This window comes from Microtus ochrogaster, chromosome 22, assembly GCF_000317375.1.
Source record: "Microtus ochrogaster isolate Prairie Vole_2 chromosome 22, MicOch1.0, whole genome shotgun sequence".
Taxonomy (NCBI): domain Eukaryota; kingdom Metazoa; phylum Chordata; class Mammalia; order Rodentia; family Cricetidae; genus Microtus; species Microtus ochrogaster.
Window position 1 is genome coordinate 12,603,932 of NC_022023.1, and position 18,509 is coordinate 12,622,440.

The 18,509-nt window shown below is 45.6% G+C and overlaps 1 protein-coding gene across 1 annotated transcript in view; it reads left to right on the top strand.

Annotated features, from left to right (window-relative positions):
- Adamtsl3 (ADAMTS like 3) overlaps positions 1 to 18,509 on the top strand; it is a 226,202-nt gene that overhangs the window by 93,601 nt on the left and 114,092 nt on the right. The window contains exons 6-7 of the mRNA XM_005357679.3: positions 3,619 to 3,855; positions 16,027 to 16,153. Of these exons, the coding sequence (XP_005357736.1) occupies positions 3,619 to 3,855; positions 16,027 to 16,153 (364 nt within the window). The remainder of the gene's footprint in view (positions 1 to 3,618; positions 3,856 to 16,026; positions 16,154 to 18,509) is intronic.

An 18,509-nucleotide genomic window follows, 5' to 3' on the forward strand; every position in this document is an offset into this window, starting at 1 on the left:
TCTCGAAAAACCAAAAAAAAAAAAAAAAAAAAAGAAAGTGGAACCCATGAAATAGTTCAGTCTTCATTAGAAAACCTGAATGCCCAGAGTGTTTCTAAGTTCCTTCCTCTGAGACGTATTTCTTCTGGCCAGTTAAGTTAAGGCAACACGCTTCTACTGAACATACTCGATGACCTTTGTCCTGGGTCATCTGCTCCCGAGAAGCCAAAGGAACACACCGCAACACTGTCCCTCAGTAGAAGTATGTGATATTTAATATTATTTAAGCAGAAACAGGTTTCGAGAGCCTGAACCCCAAAAGTGAGGAACAGGGCGATTTTCTCCTCCTCCTGAGATGTGTGGCTTGCCAACTTTCCTCCTCCCTCTGTATCCCATCCATTCTCTTCTGGGATGCGAACTGCCAGTCTTTGCTGGGGCACACATGCCATAAAAGAAAGGGACAGCCCAGCCCCAGATTCATGTGACTTATTCATCTCTGCCCTCCTCCTTTTTGGTGTAATTCAAATTCCTGGGGAAGTTTGACCTGGTGTAGACCAGATGTGTCCTGGCCAAGGATGACAAACTGGGCCACCCATTGGGCAAGGGCTAAGCTCAGGCAGACATCCTAGACTTACATTAGCTAGCACTCACTGCATTTTTAAATCTTTACTGGCTTATAGAATTCAGCCTGCCAGACCGTTCAGCCCCTACAGAGTGCTTGCCACACCCGTGAGCCCAGTGCAGGGGGACACATCTGTTCCCAGCTTTCCTGCACACTTTTCTTTGGTTTTGAAGAATTTGAAAGAGAACACTGACCATGGCTTGTGGGAAAGTAGGTGATGTCATCTTGTCATCGATCTTCCTCGTGGTCACACGGAAGACAGAGTCCCCATTTCTAAAAAGAAAAGTTGTCAACTTCAGTCTGCTGTGGTTTGCTTTTCTTCATTCATCATGGCCTGAGATAAGCTTTTATGTCGCTAAGACAACCAAAATGAATACACTGTGGGAGTGTCGAATATTTTACACCAGTATAGTAAGCCCACAGAAAAGTCTGGTAAGCATGGTCTGCTCCTTCCCTAACTATTTCCAAAGGACTTGAGGGTGTTTGCAAAGACCAAAGGCACAACCCAGTTGTTGTATAACATTGTGTGGAAATGCAAGGTGAGCAACTGTCCCTAGCCTGGGACAGCATCAACAGCCGAAAGAATGACTCATTCAAGTTAAGCTTTCTGGGGTAAGTGAGTTTATTAGGGGTGCTTAAGGATGATTATGGACAGTTCCGTTTTCCTAGAAGTCTCACGCACACCCCTCATTTTATGTGCCTCTAAGCTTAGAGTGGAATTGACGATACAGAGCCAGCTTCAGCGTGATACTTAGTGGGGCAATGGATGTGACTGCAGACCCAAACACCACGCTAGCCTCTGGGAAATTGATGCTGATAGGTACTTCAACCAAAGACTGCAATGGTGTAGGCCAACGCAATCCAACCCTAGGAAGGGTGGCTTAGTTTTCTCTGTCTAGGAAGCAGAACAGCTAAACGGTGGATTGCAGCAAAATGGAGTCACTGTATTGAGGATTAGGAGGTCTGGCCCCATTGTAACAGTAAAACACGGGTTTGATATGGGGGAAAGGTGATACATGAAATAAACTATTTTTTAGAAGCATGTTGAAACATGTTCTTTTTTTTTTTTGAGAAAATAGGGTGAGATTTTTTTTTTTTAACCTCACAGTACTCATCTGAATAATTCTAGCTAGAACAAAGAGTTAAACTGGTCACAGTGGCAGGTACATGGCTGAGACAAAGCAAGGAGGACCAACTGAAATTCAAAGTGTAAGCATAGCTAGTCTGGGCTGCAGAGACCCTATCTCAAAAATCAAATGGAAAAAAAAAACCCAGAATAACAATGACACATAAAACCCCAACCCCAAGCTCCAAGAGTTAAATGCCACTGCCAACCTATAAAGGAACTAGACAAATACCTTTTATATGTATTCGTCCTCAGGGCAGGGTAAGAAAAGAATCTGTAGTCCATTAAAATGGAAGAAGTCTTGCAGAGTAAGAAACGCTAAGAACGCAGGCTGCGCAAACATTTAAGCCTTCTCTACTTCACAAGGTGCCCTGAGCCAAATGACACAGTGAAGAGGTTTCCAGCAGAAATGACCAAATTTGATGACCACATTTTCAAAGACCAGGTATAAAAAGGCAAACTTACAAGACTACCTATGAGGCCTAAACAATAAGAAGGAAACGGAACTGAAAGCAACGAAATTGCCTTATACATGTCTGATTAGAAGTTACAATATCCAGATGGGGAAGAAGGAACCAGAAAGGCAACCGTATAGGGTGTGGCTAACGGTAATACCTTTCTCGAGGACCATTTCACAACATAGAGTAGTCCATAAAATATGCATGCACTTGCACTCAGAAAATTTTATTTTCAAAAATAAACCCTTAGGGAAGAGTCAAGCTTTGTATAAATATTTAAGTATAGGAATCTTTGTAAATTGTAGCTTATTCATTTTAATATAAACTTTCCCCCCAAGTTCTTAGAATGAACATTAATGATCTTCGTAACAGGGAAAGTATAAAATAATAGAAACCGTTTTCGGGAGTGCCCACTTGTCTCATCCAGCATCTTGCCTTGGAACTATCTAGAAGGAGGAATGCAGAACCTAAGAAAAAGGCCTCCCCCGAGTCTTCAGCACTTGTACTTTTTACTGTTCATGGGAGGGAGCCCTAGGGTGTTGGGCTTTCTTTGCTTCTGTCACGGACAGAACCTCGCACTACCTTGCTGAGGGCAGATGTTTGGTACCAGTGAGGAGCAATGGGAGACAAGAAAAGAAATAGGCAGACGCATCGAATAGCAACGGAGACACAGCCAGCAGCTCTCCCAGAACACAGATGTTTGGACAAGACTACACTCCTTCCTGGATTTATAGGCAGTTAACAGTTGCTAGGGGTGGGTGTGGGGGAGTGTCTGGGGGAACACAAAATAAGACAGGAAAGTCGAGTGACAGCTGGTTGGCCAGGGGAAGGTGTTCAGTGGGAGAGGAGCAAGAGAAGGTAATGGGGGTAAATATAATCAAAATATATCATCAACGTGCCTGAAAGTATCTTAATAAAGCTCATTATTACATAGAATTAAACTACTTTAAGAAAAAACACACACAGCAGTTTGGGGCTAAAATGGGAGTAAATGACCCCGCTGAAATGACTCCCAAGGGGCAGGACTGATACCGTTCCTGTGAAGACCTTGAATCGCCTTGGATATAAAGGCCTTTGGTTCCCCCATGACTCAAAAAGGAGACTGCTATTCATTTGGCAGTTTACACACGAGATGGCTAAAGCAGGCTAAAATTAGCACCTACACAGGATGTGCCTCAATTAGTTGGGAAAACACCTGGTTGGAAAAGGGATAGGATTAATAAAATGCTCCCCTTGGCAGGTCAGCCTTGCAGAGACCCCTGTGGAATTCTGCAGTGTAAAAATGCAGGTTCAGTTTGTAATCTCAGGGTGTCGGGAGGGCCGGAGAAAATAACGTGTCTTAGCGGAGGCAGGTGGGGTCTGGTTCAGCCTTCCCCTGCCCCTGTGGCTGGTTAATGTGCCCGGGCCACAGGGTTCCTTATGTTTCCCTACAGGACTGCCCAGCAGACTCGGAAGACTTCAGAGCCCAGCAGTGCTCAGCCTACAACGACGTGCAGTACCAGGGCCACTATTATGAGTGGATTCCACTATACAATGATCCTGCTGCCCCGTGCGCGCTCAAGTGCCATGCTCGGGGACAGAGCTTGGTGGTGGAGCTGGCACCCAAGGTGCTGGATGGAACTCGCTGCAATGCAGACTCACTGGATATGTGCATAAGTGGCATCTGCCAGGTAAACCACACCTGCCATACCTGGCCTGGGTTTGGGGACATTGCGTGTCCTTTCTCAGTAAGGAGGTTTGGACCATTTCAGCGTAAGTGTATTCCCTGGGAGAGAATGTGTGGGCTTTAGGGAAATGATAGAATTCTCTCTCTGTTCTTCTGATCCCTGAGAAAGGTTTTCAAAATCCTGGATATCCGGCATTCCAATCATGTTTTCCTTATTGAATGCCGTATGGCTTTTGCCTGTGCAGAATCAAAATATATGACTTCTTAAATTCTCCGGGATCAGGAAATCTCCAACTTGGGCATACAAACAGAATCCTGCACACACACCCGCCCTCCAAAGCGTTTGAGATAGTGTAACCTGCCACTCCCACCTAGAGTTTCTGACTCTGTCCGTGGGAGTGAGGCCCAGCTTTTTGCGTTTCTCTTCAGTTCTCAGAGCTACCAAAGCTTTGCTGCGGGCTCCAGGGTCACACTCTGAGATCACTGCTCTGAGCAGGTAGTACTGACCTCTGGGATCAAGGTCGGTCCAGCAGGTGGGCCTGGAGATTTGGGGGGAGCTGAAAGGAGTGGGACCAAGCCATCAACACCAGTGGATGGCAATAGCTGAGAATTTAGGCAGGTTCCAGAAACAGCATGCTGACTACAGGGCATCATAGACTTCCTTCCTCTTCCTTTGATCTCTAAAGGATGTTTGTTTGTGTGTGTGTGTGTGTGTGTGTGTGTGTGTGTGTGTGTGTGAGAGAGAGAGAGAGAGAGAGAGAGAGAGAGAGAGAGAGAGAGCATGTGTAGATGTGTTAGCTCACATGAGAATTGGTGGAGGCTTAGAGGCTGACATCAGGCATCCTCCTCAATCTTCCTTCACATCTTTTGAGACAGAGTCTCATTGGACATAGTTTGGCTGATCAGCAACCCTAGTGATCAGCCTATCTCCTCTTGCCCCCACCATCACCAGGGCCAGGATTATAGGTGTGTGTCACAAGGTCCTAGGAACTTTACCAAGTGAGCCATCTCCCCAGACCCTGAAAAACAATTTTTTTTAAGGAAAATATAGAGTTAATACATGAAAGTATGAGGAAGGCTTGGAAATAGAGGAGGGAAGGGGTAGGATATGGTAACAGGAGATGATTGCAGTGTGTGTGTGTGTGTGTGTGTGTGTGTGTGTGTGTGTGTGTGTGTGAAATGCATAATGAAACCCATTAATTTATACATTTAATAAATGCTAATATAAAACAACAAATCTCTAGTATTCCATCGCTTCTAGAAGACTCCGGGCAGTAACAGTAACTACGGCAATCAGCCCAGCTGTGTGTGAGGAAAACACAATGTCTATCTTTCCTTCCCATGGCCTTTCATGTTTCTTCTTTCTCTTTCCTTTGCCCCCCCCCCCGTTTTCCAATCACCCACTTCCACTTTCAGGTTCCTTCCTCCCTCCATTCCTCTTTCCCTTTCTTTCTCCTCCCTTCTTCCCTTCCTCCCTCCCTCTTTCCATCCCTCGCTCCCTCCTTCCTCCTCTTCCTCTTCTTCTTCCTTATAAATGCCATTCTGTGTTCTCTGCCTCCCTCAGTGGTTTATGATGGGCTGTCTTAAAGTCCAGGAATCCTGCCAAGTTTTCCAGAACCTTCCTACACAGTTTTCTGCTACCTGACTCCTCAGCTGTTTTAACATAATTTTTAAGGGGGTACCTAGAAAACTTTAGTGTAAGACAGATATTTTCCACACCCCTTCTTGTTCCTCTACATGCCCATCCTTCCTACTCCTCAAAAACACCATCCAAATTATACAGATGTTACATCTGATGAGCTGCGTGGAGATAATGTGTCATTGCCCAGAGCAGGACTTATAGTCATCATTCCCTCCCTTTGTTTTCATTTCCACTTCAGGCAAAGTGTTGCCATATACTTGTTACTGTTTTCAAAGTAACTGTGTAGCCCAGGCTAGCACCAAGCCTATAGTCCTTCTGTCTCAGCCTCTTGAGTACTGGGAATCCAGGCTATGATGGACTCACTAGTGTTATCTGAATCATTCTATCAACATAAAATTCTCCATGCTTTGTCTTTGCATTCCTCTGTTCCCCTAACCGCTGGGAACCAGCAGAAAAATTCCAAACACGTAGAGACAACGTATTCCCAAATAACACATAGGCAAGAATCTCACAACAAAGGAAAGGTTACTTTGAATTCAGCGAATATGGAAATACAACTTGATAAAATGTGTGTGATACAATGAAAGCTGCCCTCAGAGGGAAATTTCCAACCCCAAAGAAGGCTCCACGATGGTGCATCTAGGCCGTAGGAAACTGGAAATGCAACGCAATTCAATGCGAGTCAAGCAGAAGAACTCATGAAAATGAGAGGAAAATCCCAATGAAAAAGAATTGGAAATGAAGAGATAAAGGTGTCCAAAGTTATATTTTTAGAAATAGCAGTGGCATTTTACAGCTATAAAACAGAGTAAGAAAATAATGAGACAGAAAGAAAATGGCATCAGAAGTAAGCATGAGACATCACTCAGATCAGACCCAGTGGACAGTCAAAGGACAATGAAGGAGTAACGACAACCCTGTGCTCATAGACTGGATAGACGAAATGACCATATGTTTTCAAGATAGGGTGTCACTGTGTAACACTGACCAGTCCTGAATCCACTGTATGGACCAGGTTGGCCTTAACTCACAAAGATCCACTTGCTTCTACCCACTGAATGCTGGGATTAAAGGTGTTGGCCACCACAGTTGGCTTAATGTCATTCTTAACAGTAACAAGTTAGACAGTTGCTTGCTAAGATCAGGAACAAGGCAAAGATGTCCCCCCAGCTCCTCCTCTCCCCGCCACTGCCTTTCAACAGACTGGGAATAAAAGAAAAATATGCTGTTTGAGGAAAAGACCAAAATTATCTTTGTTTACACATGACTTGATTGCATATGCTGAATAAAAAAATAAAGCCTCCTGGAACTAACAACTGATTACAAATAATACAGTGTATATAAACAGGTTAGCTGTACAAAAGTCAAAGACTTAAGGAATACAACTCCACTTACATCAGCATCCCCCAAGGGAGTTGAGCAAAGTTGGAGAACTGGCATTCTACAGCCTCCAGTCTCCATATAAAGTGACAGCAATCAAAGCAGTAAGAAACCAGCACAAGAAGAGACAAACGGGAAGTGGTCTGTACTGTAGTGGAAAGCCTAGGAATAAGTCCATAGCCAGCCAAGTGATCTCCCAGGAAGCAGCAATGAGAGAAGACAGTCCACAGATTGTGCTGGGAGAACCGGATATTGCCATATAAGCACTCTAAACACAGATTGGCCTCCTTCACCAAACATAACTATGTCACAAATCCAGATGCAAAACGGAAAGTCTTCTTGAAGTTGACACTGCAGCATCCAGCCTCCCCTGGCTGCCTGCCAATCTCTCTTTGTCCATTGCCTGCCCTGCTCTGTCTTATCTAACACTCCCTGTTGCCAAATCTTGCCATGTTCAACGCTTGCTGTTCCATTCTTTTGCATTATAAGCTGTCCGGGATTTCCCTCTGCTCCAGCCAGTCCGCCCTGGGGCTTGTCCACTGCATAGCCATACTTCTCACCAGTTCATGGGATTATGCTTGTTTCCTTCGAGCTTCTTGTCAATGCCGGGCATTACGTTTGTGTTCAAAATGAGCTTGTTGTCAGTAAAGGTGACGTAGAGGGGTGTGGCTGAGAGCAGTGGTACAGCTCCTTCCTAATATGCAAGGCCCTGTGTTTGAGCATCAGCAACGAGGGAGGAATTCATCCGGGCTTCTTCACCCCGAATGAAGCGATATTAGACACTGAGGTGTTGGAAAGTTGAGAATGAGTTAGATATACAAAGAAAAGGCCGGGGCTCATGGCATGCAGAAGAAGGAGGCAGCGTCAGGTGTGTGTAAGGGTATCTAATCTGGCTGGGGCTCATGGCATGCAGAAGAAGGAGGCAGCGTCAGGTGTGTGTAAGGGTATCTAATCTTCTACGGGGCTGAGCGGTCAGGTGTGGTGGTGCGATAGCGCTGGAAGTTGGGACTGCGTGTGCGAGTGGAAAGAAGCAAGTTGTTAACTTTTCCCGAGCGCTATCGGAAGAGCCACTGAGTGATTTTCCAAGAAACAGCTCAGATGGGCTTGCCGCTAGAAAGGTTACCTCCCTGGTAGTGTGCCCGGATATTTGGAGGGGGCAGGATCTGGGGAAACAATGGGAGGTCAAGTTTGGACTCATGAAGGCTGCAAAGTCCAACAGAGGGTAGGACGACTGACGAAGGGGAGGGAACTTTAGGAAGGGACAGCATGTTGTTTAGGACCGCATGGGTGAACGGATGTGGGGAGCGGAAGAGGGGTCACCTGGTAGACTAGTGAGGTCATCAGGAAGACAGAAAACGTTGGGTGGGAACGAGATGGGATGAGCTTGTTACACCTGTGAATAGATAAGTTGGCTCATATTTTAGAGCTGGGCGGGGGGTGATGCTAAGGTCCTGGTATCTAACCTAATGCCCCTGGGTACTCAGTAAGGAGAGCAGAGGACTGACCTTGTCACTGAAGGGGAAAGCATAGGAAAGTGCCCGTGATGCCGACTGGATGGAAGAGACTGTGTGTCGTGTAAAGACCATGAGCGAGAGGAGAAAGGCTGGGAGAATATTGGGAAGGTTAACAGTGCCAGTTATTTCAGGGGCTTCGCGAGGCTCGGGAGGTAGTTGATGAAAGCTAGTTGGCGACCTCGGTTTGAGTAAAGCCAGTGACCTGGCGAGAAAAGGCATTGGTGGTTAGCAGACTTCACTAGTTTCCCGGGGGTATGCAACACATTGCCACAGACTTGATAGCTTAAAACAACAAAAATGTGGTTTCTAATACCCTGGAAGCCAGAAGTCCCAAATCAAAGCTTCAGCAGGATTTGTTCCTTCTAGAGAGAAAGCTCAACCCATCCCTCACTCTTCTGGCTTCTTGTGGTTGATAGTCAGTCTCCATGTTCCTTCCTTGTGGATCCGTTGTGGCAGCCTTGGCCTCTGTCCTCATCCAATCTTCTCAGCTATCTCTATGTCTTCCTTTAAAATAAAAACAAAACAAAATCAGGACACCTGCTACTCTTCCCCGGATGATTTAATCCCAGGATTCTAAATTGAAGTTGCATAGACTTCCAGCTCACTTCCTGTAGTACATGCTGTCATCTGCTCAGAGCTGGCTGATGGCCATGTGGCCTCTCCCTTAGTGTCACCGAGATTTGGCCTTTTCAATGGGCAAAAAAATGAGACACAGCCTTTCTTGTATGCCCTTTCAAAAAATGTTCAATTCCAGAAACATTCTATGTGCCCAACAGGATAGCTGTAACCAAGGGGGCCTTCAGTCAACCTGATTTCACGTTTCCTGGCCTCCTCTGGTCCTCCCTGTCCAAACTTCCCTTTGTTATCTAAATCCAGCTTCCTTGTTTGCCCAGTAACTCCCAGCTTTGGAAGAGGTCTGCAGGATGATAGCAGATTCCACTTCTGAATTAGCCCGTTTTAAATGAGCATCTCCCATTGTGTGTTTATGAATCCATGCTGTAGGAAGGAGTAATGTCTGTTTTCATTTTTCAAGGTGAATGCAGGCCATCTGAATAAAAAGATGTAGAGATTTCCCTGTTGAATGCAGTATCTTCCCTTCCTCAGGGAAACACTCCCTTTTTGTCCCGTGTGGCAGCTGTCGGCAGTTGTCAGGGAGAGAGAGTCAACTGTGTGAGTCACTCTGCTGGCCTCGGGATCACTGAAGGGAGCCCTGATGAGCATCTGGCACAGACAATCATTTTTGCAAGTGTGTTTACAATTTTCTCATTTAAAGGAACATGTCACAACGCTCCTGGGAGCAAGTTTGCATGAGCCCGAGAAAGCGGACAGCAGGAGACAGTCACAGGCCTCGCCATGGTCTCGCTGAATGAAGCTTGCTTCTGCTTCTGATGCTTGCCGGGCCAGGTCTGCGGATCAAATTCCATTATTTCCCCCTTTTCCTCCTCCTCTTCTTTTTAGGTGTGTGTGTGTGTGTGTGTGTGTGTGTGTGTGTGTGTGTGTGTGTGTGTGTATGCATGCGTGCACAAGTGCCCTTCGATGCCAGAAGAGGGCATTGAACCTTCTGGAACTAGTGTTGCAGGTGTTAGTGAGCCACCTGACAAGGGTGCTGGCAACCAAACTTGGATCCTCCGCAAAAGCAATGCACACTCTTAACTGCTGAGATGCCTCTTCAGCAACATGTTTGATTTCTTATTTTTGTTTATCAAATTTCTTGGCAGCTAACTAGATGAAATTACTTAGAATTTGTGATAAAATAATTTGTGAGGGGTTAGACAGATGGATCGGCAGTTAAAAGCACTGACTGCTCTTCCAGACGATCTGGGTTTGCGTCCAGATGGTCACGGGTGGCTGACAGTTGTCTGTAATTCCAGTGCCAGGGGATTTGATACCCTCTTCTAACCTCCTCAGACACTGTACCCATGTCGGAAGCACACAGACACACATGCAAACCACACACCCACACAAAATAATAACTTTTAAAGTAAGAAATAGTTTGTTAAAAAAATGTACAATGGGATTTATAAAAAGAATAACAAGTAACCCTGGGTGTCTTCTGGGGATTGGGAATTATCTAAGCACCTGACTCACGAGCCCAGCAGCAACTGATTAAGCAGGAACAGTAATCTTCCTACCCAAATGGAGACGATACATTTTGTTTATAAGAAAAAATGGGTGTCCAGAGGGAGGTAAACCCCCAGAGTGTCTTCGTCTGTGTGAGCTATAACAAAGTACTCCAGAGCAGATGTGATAAACAACACAAAGGTGCTTCTCACAGCTCCGATCTCAGCACTGGAAACACAGTTGTTTAACGGGAGCCTACTTCCTTATTTCAGACAGCTGGGCCCTCTCTTGTAAGAGACAAGAGAGGTCTCCAAGGTCTGTTTTCCAAGGGTACTAACTAATCCATTCTAGTGGGTTCTACTCACATGCTCCAACCTCCTCATAGGGGCTGCACCCCAAACACTGTCACTACGGGGATCAAGACTTCAAGACATTTTGAATTCTAAAGGGATACATGCACTCAGATGAGCGTACATAGCTAGGAAATGACTGAGCATGCTCTGTTTAAGCTGCACATTCTGAGCATGATCCTTGTAAGGTGATAGTTCAAGAAAGAAAGACGAAAGAAAAATGCCTGATCATGCTCAGTTCACGGTCATAGCATATATGTCCAGAAAAGAAAGATGGCAGACAGGATGCCAAGTTTGGTCTAGGTTACACAAAAGAATAAGTTGGAGCGCCTCGTTGATTTTGTCTCAGTCTCTAAGGTTTTCTGTATTCTGAGATGAAATAAAACGAAAAGATGACTGGGGTCACGCTGAATGAAAACGTTTTCCTCCCAGAGGTGCCCACCAGTCTTGCTCGGCAGTTCAGGATATTTTTGTCTGGGTATTTGTAAAGCTAAAGTCTCGTTGAAAACGGGACGTGCCGGTCAGTCCAGCAGAAAGAGAGCTCAGCAGCATGGATCCAGACTCAAAGACATACATGCACGTGCGCACACACAGCCCTGCAGGGAGACTTGCTCGGACCTGGTCAGAGTGTGAACTGCAGAAGACATGCTAAGGGGGAAGTTCACGGGAGCCCGGGCATTCGGTTACTCCTGCAATAATTTAAGGCCATCTACCCTTTTCCCACTACAAAGTCGCCGAATTTTCAAGTTTTCTCATGTTGGACTAAATTCTTTGCAGCCTTGTAGCTTCTACCGTTTCCAGTACACAGAGAGGGGAAAGGAAACATGAGCATTTTAGAGGTTTCGCTTGTTTTGTTTTCCTTGGGGAAAAATGGAGATCTGGATTTTAACATGAAACTTCCAGTTCTTAGAAAATAAAAGTTCTCTGTCACCGACTTGGTTTTGTGTGTGAAAGACTGGATCACACTCCTTATCCCTGACTTGGTTTTGTGCGTGAATGGCTGGATTGCACTCCTGTGTGATATCATAGGCTAGTTCTTTTGTTTTGTTTTCTGCAGAAACCAACAACCCACCGAGGGCAGTGGCTTAAAGCAATCAAATGCTGTTTTCTTGCTAATGCCCCTTGCCAACGTAGACCATCAGTGTAGTGAGGAGCGGCAGGCAGCGTACAGAAGACTCCCACATCACATTAGGGTATCTGCTCTTGTAATGTTGCAGGGACCCAGGCTGAGGGAGACTTTATCCTAACATCACACTTTTAGTATAGCTACAGTAGACAGAGAGACCATGAGACTCTCATGTTGACTCTTCAGCCTTCTTGACAGAACGGACACAAGCCAATTGGGCTCATATTTTACTGGTCAAAGACAGTGACAGCAGGTCACTTCTCTAGCAGTTTCAGATATGGGTTCCATCGCATGGGGCAGACTTTAAATCTGCTCCGAAAACCTGATTGATTACTCCCATGACGTTTGGGCGACAATTATTCCAGCATAGCTTGCAGGCAGGTTGCTGCTGCAGGTCCCATGTTTGTAGCTGTGTGATAGTGATGCTTGCTTTTCTTCCCCAATAGTATATACAGAGTACCTTCCAGGACCATGGTCACTAGTCTGTCGGGATAAAGCGTCCAGTTAGGCACCAGCTCAATTTCAAATTTTATCTAAAGTAATATCCAGTTTTCAGAGGTATCAGACAAAAAGTTCATTCAAAAAATTGTTTGGCTCTTGAAGAATTAAATTTGACTTATCTGGGAAAATCCGCATTTTGCTTCATTTGGATTAATGGCACTTACTTAAGCTCCATCTGCCTGAACTTTGCAACGGTCTTTGCTGAGTTTCTGTTTATAGACGACTATGCCTTCCAAGAACCACTGCTCATATTTTTAAATCTGTGTTTATGTTATCCTATGTCCTGCAACTTTAAACTTCCTGCTTAACTACCCTACGAGATAAGAATCGTGTCTTAGTGATTTATACTTTTAGGCTTGGCATTACAGCAGAGAATAATGTAACTGATGCGTTTATCAGTTAGTAGTTTATCAATCACTGTAATTAGGTATCTTGGCATTAGGCGATGTCACAGAAGTTGAGAACGCTTCAGATAATATTGTAGGAGTTGCTTCTAGCACTCTGTGGAGGCTCTAGAGAGCCAGGGTTCGGCCGGCCTAAATATCGAGGGCTCTGGCTTACACTTGATGAATCACAGGCGGTCAGACCTTTTCAAATATCATTTTTCTGTGATGTTTTCACATGCTTTGTTTGGCTGTGAGATCTGGATGGATTTTAGCTCTTAAAAAAAAAATCAGGAAGCAAATACAAGTGCTCGGGAGGGATCCGATTGCCCAAGATTTTGCAAGGCCCCAAACACTCTTCAAAATAAGCCCATCCTCGCTTTTCAGCACACTGGATGAGCAGGGAGAGGGTGGCTCTCATCCTCATGAAACGCATGAGCGCTCGGGGACAGCGACATGTGAGGACAGAGCTCGGCCCAGGAAGACGGTGTCTATAACTTCATGGTGGAATTATTTCCCATGGGGAAAGTTTCACAAACGCGGTTACTCACTGGTCCGATCCCAACCATGCGAGTATGTTTCCAGAATCCATCACCCTTAAGCGGTTCCACATGTGCCTGTAAATATCCACACACAGTCCCCTGCAGCAGGGATCCTCGCTGTCTCCCGGCCAAGAGCAGAGGTGCATGGAGGTGCGGCACGCTGTTGAGATTCTGCTCAGAGCAGCGGTTCTAAACCTGTGGATCTTGACTCCCTCCGGAAGGCTCACAAGTCAGATATCCTGCGTATCAGATTTTTTTACATCACAATGCATGGCAGTAGCAAAACTACAGTTATGGAGTAGCAACAAGATAATTTTATGGTCGGGGTCACCACAACATGAGGAACTGTATTATAAGGTGGCAGCAATGCTGGGCAGTGGTGGCGCACGCCTTTAATCCCAGCACTCAGGAGGCAGAGTCAGAGGCAAGTGGATCTCTGTGAGTTCGAAGCCAGCCTGGTCTACAAGAGCTAGTTCCGGGACAGGCTCCAAAGCTACAGAGAAACCCTGTCTCGAGGGGAAAAAAAAGGGTCGCAGCATTAAGAAGGTTGCGAGCCACTGCCTTAGAGGATCAGGGGTTTAAAACTATTACTGGCACCGTGTGCTCTCTGTGCCGTGGGGACAAGCCATTCAACTTCAGCCATGTCATGACAGACTCCTTATTTGTAAGATGATGATAAAAGATCCCACCGATAAAAGGTTCTAAGATTGATGCAAGGAAGGAGTGAAAAATCAGGGGCAACATTTGTGGCACAGTGCCAGACATGTGGTAAGCATCCAGTCAAAACCAGCTCGCTGTTACAAGGCTGGGGTGAAGCTTTGCCGCGTAAGCCCAAGAGCCTGAGTTTGGATCCTTCGAACTTACATAAAGCTGGATATGGCAGCTTGGATTTAGAATCTCAGCTCTGGGGAGGCAGGAGTAAGATGATTCCCAGAAGTTCGTGGGTCAGGTAAGGAAGGCAAGGACCGAAACCCAGTGTCCTCTTCTGAATGTCACATGTATCTCCTGATACGTGTGCTCCCAGACTCACATGTTAACATACATGCAACATACAAATTAAAAAAAATCAGCTTTCCCCAATACCTTCTTTAAAGTGATCTTATTGGGATGGAAGGGATACAAAAGCTATTGAATCCATCCACTAGTTTAATGCCCGCCGCAGCTTTCCCACCAAGGAGCCCGGCTTGGAGACTCTCTCCTGTCTGAGTAGAGAATGCTGAAGGCTGTAGCTTTTGCTGGTGGTGATTGCACAGAGCAAGTGTAGCCCCTTCCCTCCCGGCATCCTGGGGCTAGGCTGCCTTGCCCTGAAACCTTCTCTCTCGCACCTTCCCTTCAACACCAGCATTTCGGAGACACCCGCCTATAGATGTGGTTTGAGCGCCATCCAATCCCTCTTTTCTCTCCAGCACCTGGAGTGTAGAGCGATTTGACAGCTCTGCCAAGGGAAGCCCACAGGCTCCCGGAGTCCAAATGGACAACAGAGAAGCAGTCAGAGTGACCCTTGGTCACAACCCCATAGAACATTCCATTGGTGTACTGCTCTGAGGAAAAAAAAACAAAAAGGTCCTGTAACTCTTGCTAGATTGTCTGTGAAACACACATTGGCATCTTTAGCTCTGCCTCCCTGTGAAGGAAAACGAGTCTCCGAGAGTCTAAACTGCCCAGCATCCTGTATTTTGAAAGATGCGGCGAGTGAGTCAGGATGTGTCATGGCCGTCTATCTCTAAAGTCCGCCACTTCAATGCTAGCTGGGTGGCTGTAGGAATCAGAGATAAACTATTAGACTGGTTAATATCGCTGGGCAATCTTTATGCACAAGCCCTATTGGTGAAATCGGAAAGAAATACAAAACACAGCCCTTCTCCTGGAAGGAGGGTTTCACACTAACACACACCACAGGCATAGTAACACAACAAACGGAAGACAGCAGTGGAGCGTGTCTCAGAACATAAATCCTAGGTTTTCTCCTTAAGAGCATTTGTAGACAGATGGATATTGTTATACGGAGGTGGCAGCCTCGGGGTAAGGGCAGCCCGTGATACAGAATTGTAGATGGAATGGCACAGATGAAGGATGTATCTAGATTTCTCTGTGTTGAAGCAGATCTAGAGAAGTACTGTGGGCCCGGGGCACAGACATTGCATGTAAGAAGTGAGAATCGGGCAACGGTAGGGTTGGAGAGAAAGGGGGGATGTGGCTCGGTTGGTGACAGCTGGGTCCTTGGCACTGCGGGAACCAAGCCCGACTCTCAGCACGTGGAAGGTAGAAGCTGAAGGACAAGGCACTCAGTGTCATTCTCGGCTCACAGCAAGTTCAAGGCTGTCTGGGCTACAGGAGAGCCCATCTCAAGGGAAGGCAAGGGGGTGGGGGAGGAAGGGGGGGAAAGAAAAATCTTAGGCAGATATCCGAAATACAATTAAAGGAGAGGAAAGGTGCAGGGAGACAGCTGCAACCATGTGATTCTGGGGGCCTGGGGAAAGGAGGGAAGGGAGGGGGAACTGTGGTTGGTATGTTTTAAAATAGAAAATTTTTAATAAAAAAAAAGAATCATATAGATGATCTTAGACTCTAAGACATCCCATCGGTGACATTTACAAAGCAGTGTGCTCAAAAAGCCAGCCAGCCTATAAGCTGACAACATCCTAAGTGAGATGCCTCACCCCTTCTTTCCCACAGATGGTGGGCTGCGACCGACAGCTGGGAAGTACCGCCAAGGAAGACAACTGTGGCGTCTGTGCGGGAGACGGCTCCACCTGCAGGCTGGTGCGGGGCCAGGCCAAGATGCACCTGGCTCCCGACAAAAGTAAGTTTTGCAGCCCAGTTTCGAGTTACTGCAGAACAGGCTGTGTTTCCGTTCCTACCAGAGCAGCGTGTTCCTATCGCTGAACTTGTCTGGGTGAAATTAACTTTGGCCGCTTTTCAGAAAGTCAGATTTCTTTCTTTATAAAAATCATTGTTATTTTTCAAGTTTCTTTTTTGAAAGTGTGTGTAAAAGCTTCTTCTACCTGCTCTTTAAAGGTTCCCTCCCTTTTTTGAGCTTTTGTTATTACAAAATCTTGCAATTTTAGAAATATTTGGTAGTTAATTATTAAATAACCTAAAGTGTTTTTCAAGCAAACTGGGGTCATAATTTCACCTTATTTGTCTTCTTTTGGTTGTTAACAAAACAGAAAGTGATGTAATATTTATTTTATTTTTCATTTTTGGTTATCTATTGAAGCCATCTATCTGCCTTACCATTTCATATTTTTTTATTGTTGTAAACTTTTGCGTATCAGGAATGCTAAACTTTAATCTGTCACACCTATTTCAAATGTGGTTTTCAGCTTGTTATTTCACTTTTATCTTTGCTTGTCTTGTGGAAGCAATGCTTTCGAGGCTGTATTTATTCCGATGTCTTGTCTTCTCATTTCAGGGGTCAACTGTGTATGTACTAATGGCCAGCCAGTAAATACTTTAAGCTTGGCGGGACATAACACCTCTGTCCTGGCCACGCAAAGCCATTGTCCTATAGAAGCACACACACACACACACACACACACACACACACACACACACACACACGTAGCTGTGTTCCAGGGAAACTGAATTTAAAATAAGCTACAGGGTGAGCTGCCCCTCAGGTAGGAGCCTGATCTGACTCTGAAGAGAGAATGTTCACGCACGTTTCCAGCCAGTATTTCTATGTTTTTCTATCTTTCTATTTCTTAAATAGTTATTTATATTTTATGCATATACATATGCTTGAGTATGTACATGTAACACATGTGTGCCAGAGCCATAGAAGCCAGGGCAAGCATGAGACCCCTTGGAACTAGGGTTACAAACACTTGTGAGCTGTCACGCGGGCACTGGGAACTGAACACAGGCTGGCCGCCAGGGCTGCCCTGAGCTGTTTCTCCAGCCCAGCTTCTATTGTTGCTTTCTGTCTTTAAATCCTCTATTCATTTTTTGTGTCTGGTTTTGTATAAAGTTAGGATTTTATTTATCCCTCAGTGAAGGACACCATTATAGGAATGGAGGAGAGGTGGAAGAGAAGAGACAAAAGAAGGGGGGAACAGGAAGCTGGAGGACAGGTGGACAAAAATCTTCCTGATTTATTCATTTATATAAAATATAGATTCCATATGTGATATAACACTAGAGAAAAAACCTGCTATTTTGTTCGTGTTTTGTTTTGTGTTGTTTTTGTTTGTTTTAGTTTTTTTTGAGACACGGTCTTGCCATGCATCCAGGCTAACCCCTTTTGAAGCCTCCTGGGTGCTAAAATTCTAGGCATGCTCCACTGCACCAAAGAATCTGGGCTTTATTGAGGTCCTGCTCATCTGCCATTCAAGGCCGTATGCACCTCGAGAAGTGGAATAGGCAGAGTGGTGTTCAGGGGCCAACCCCAAAGCCTGTCACTGGTGTTGTTTAATATCCTGGGTCAGGTGGAGTCACCAAAACAATTCAGACAATGGAGTGACTTGGGAGGACTCACAGATCACCCCCAAAGACAACCTGGAAGCAGGGAGTTCAAATAGGAAACGTCTTTTAAACCACCCTAGGGCCTTGGCCTGAGGGAGTGTGGCCCGAGATGGGGAAGATGAGGTATTTGTAAAGATACTGAGGAGGAAGAATTCCAGGGTCAGAGTTTGTTGTTCTTTTGAGTAAAGACTACAGGAAGAGACACAGGACAAAGCAACATTTTCAGCTTGGGCAGCTTGTTATGCTCATGTGCTCTTCTTCTGAGATCAGGCATCCGCAAGAAAGAGTCGTCCATCTAGGGCAAGATCCCATCTCCCTGGATTTTGCCTTCTCTCAAGAATCTTGGCTTTCTGGATATTCAACCCTTTATAGCCTTCTGTGTTTTCCTATAGCTGTTGAGTGTATTTTGTTTGTGGCTAGAGGCTGGTTAAGAAACATACCAACTCATCATGGTTGATGGGAAGGCACCCTTACAAGTGGGACTCGGTCATGAATGTGGTTGGGTCCACCCAGAGAGAGCATGTAGAACATGAGAAAACCACGGATTGCCCACGAGGAACTCCAACATTTAATCAGAGAAGAGGCGTGGGTCGGTGAACACAGAACTTAGCAAGAACAGAGTCACAGAAGCCAAAGGAACGGGTCACATCTCAAGGAAGTTAAACGCTCTTGTGGAGGTGGCTGGAGTCCAG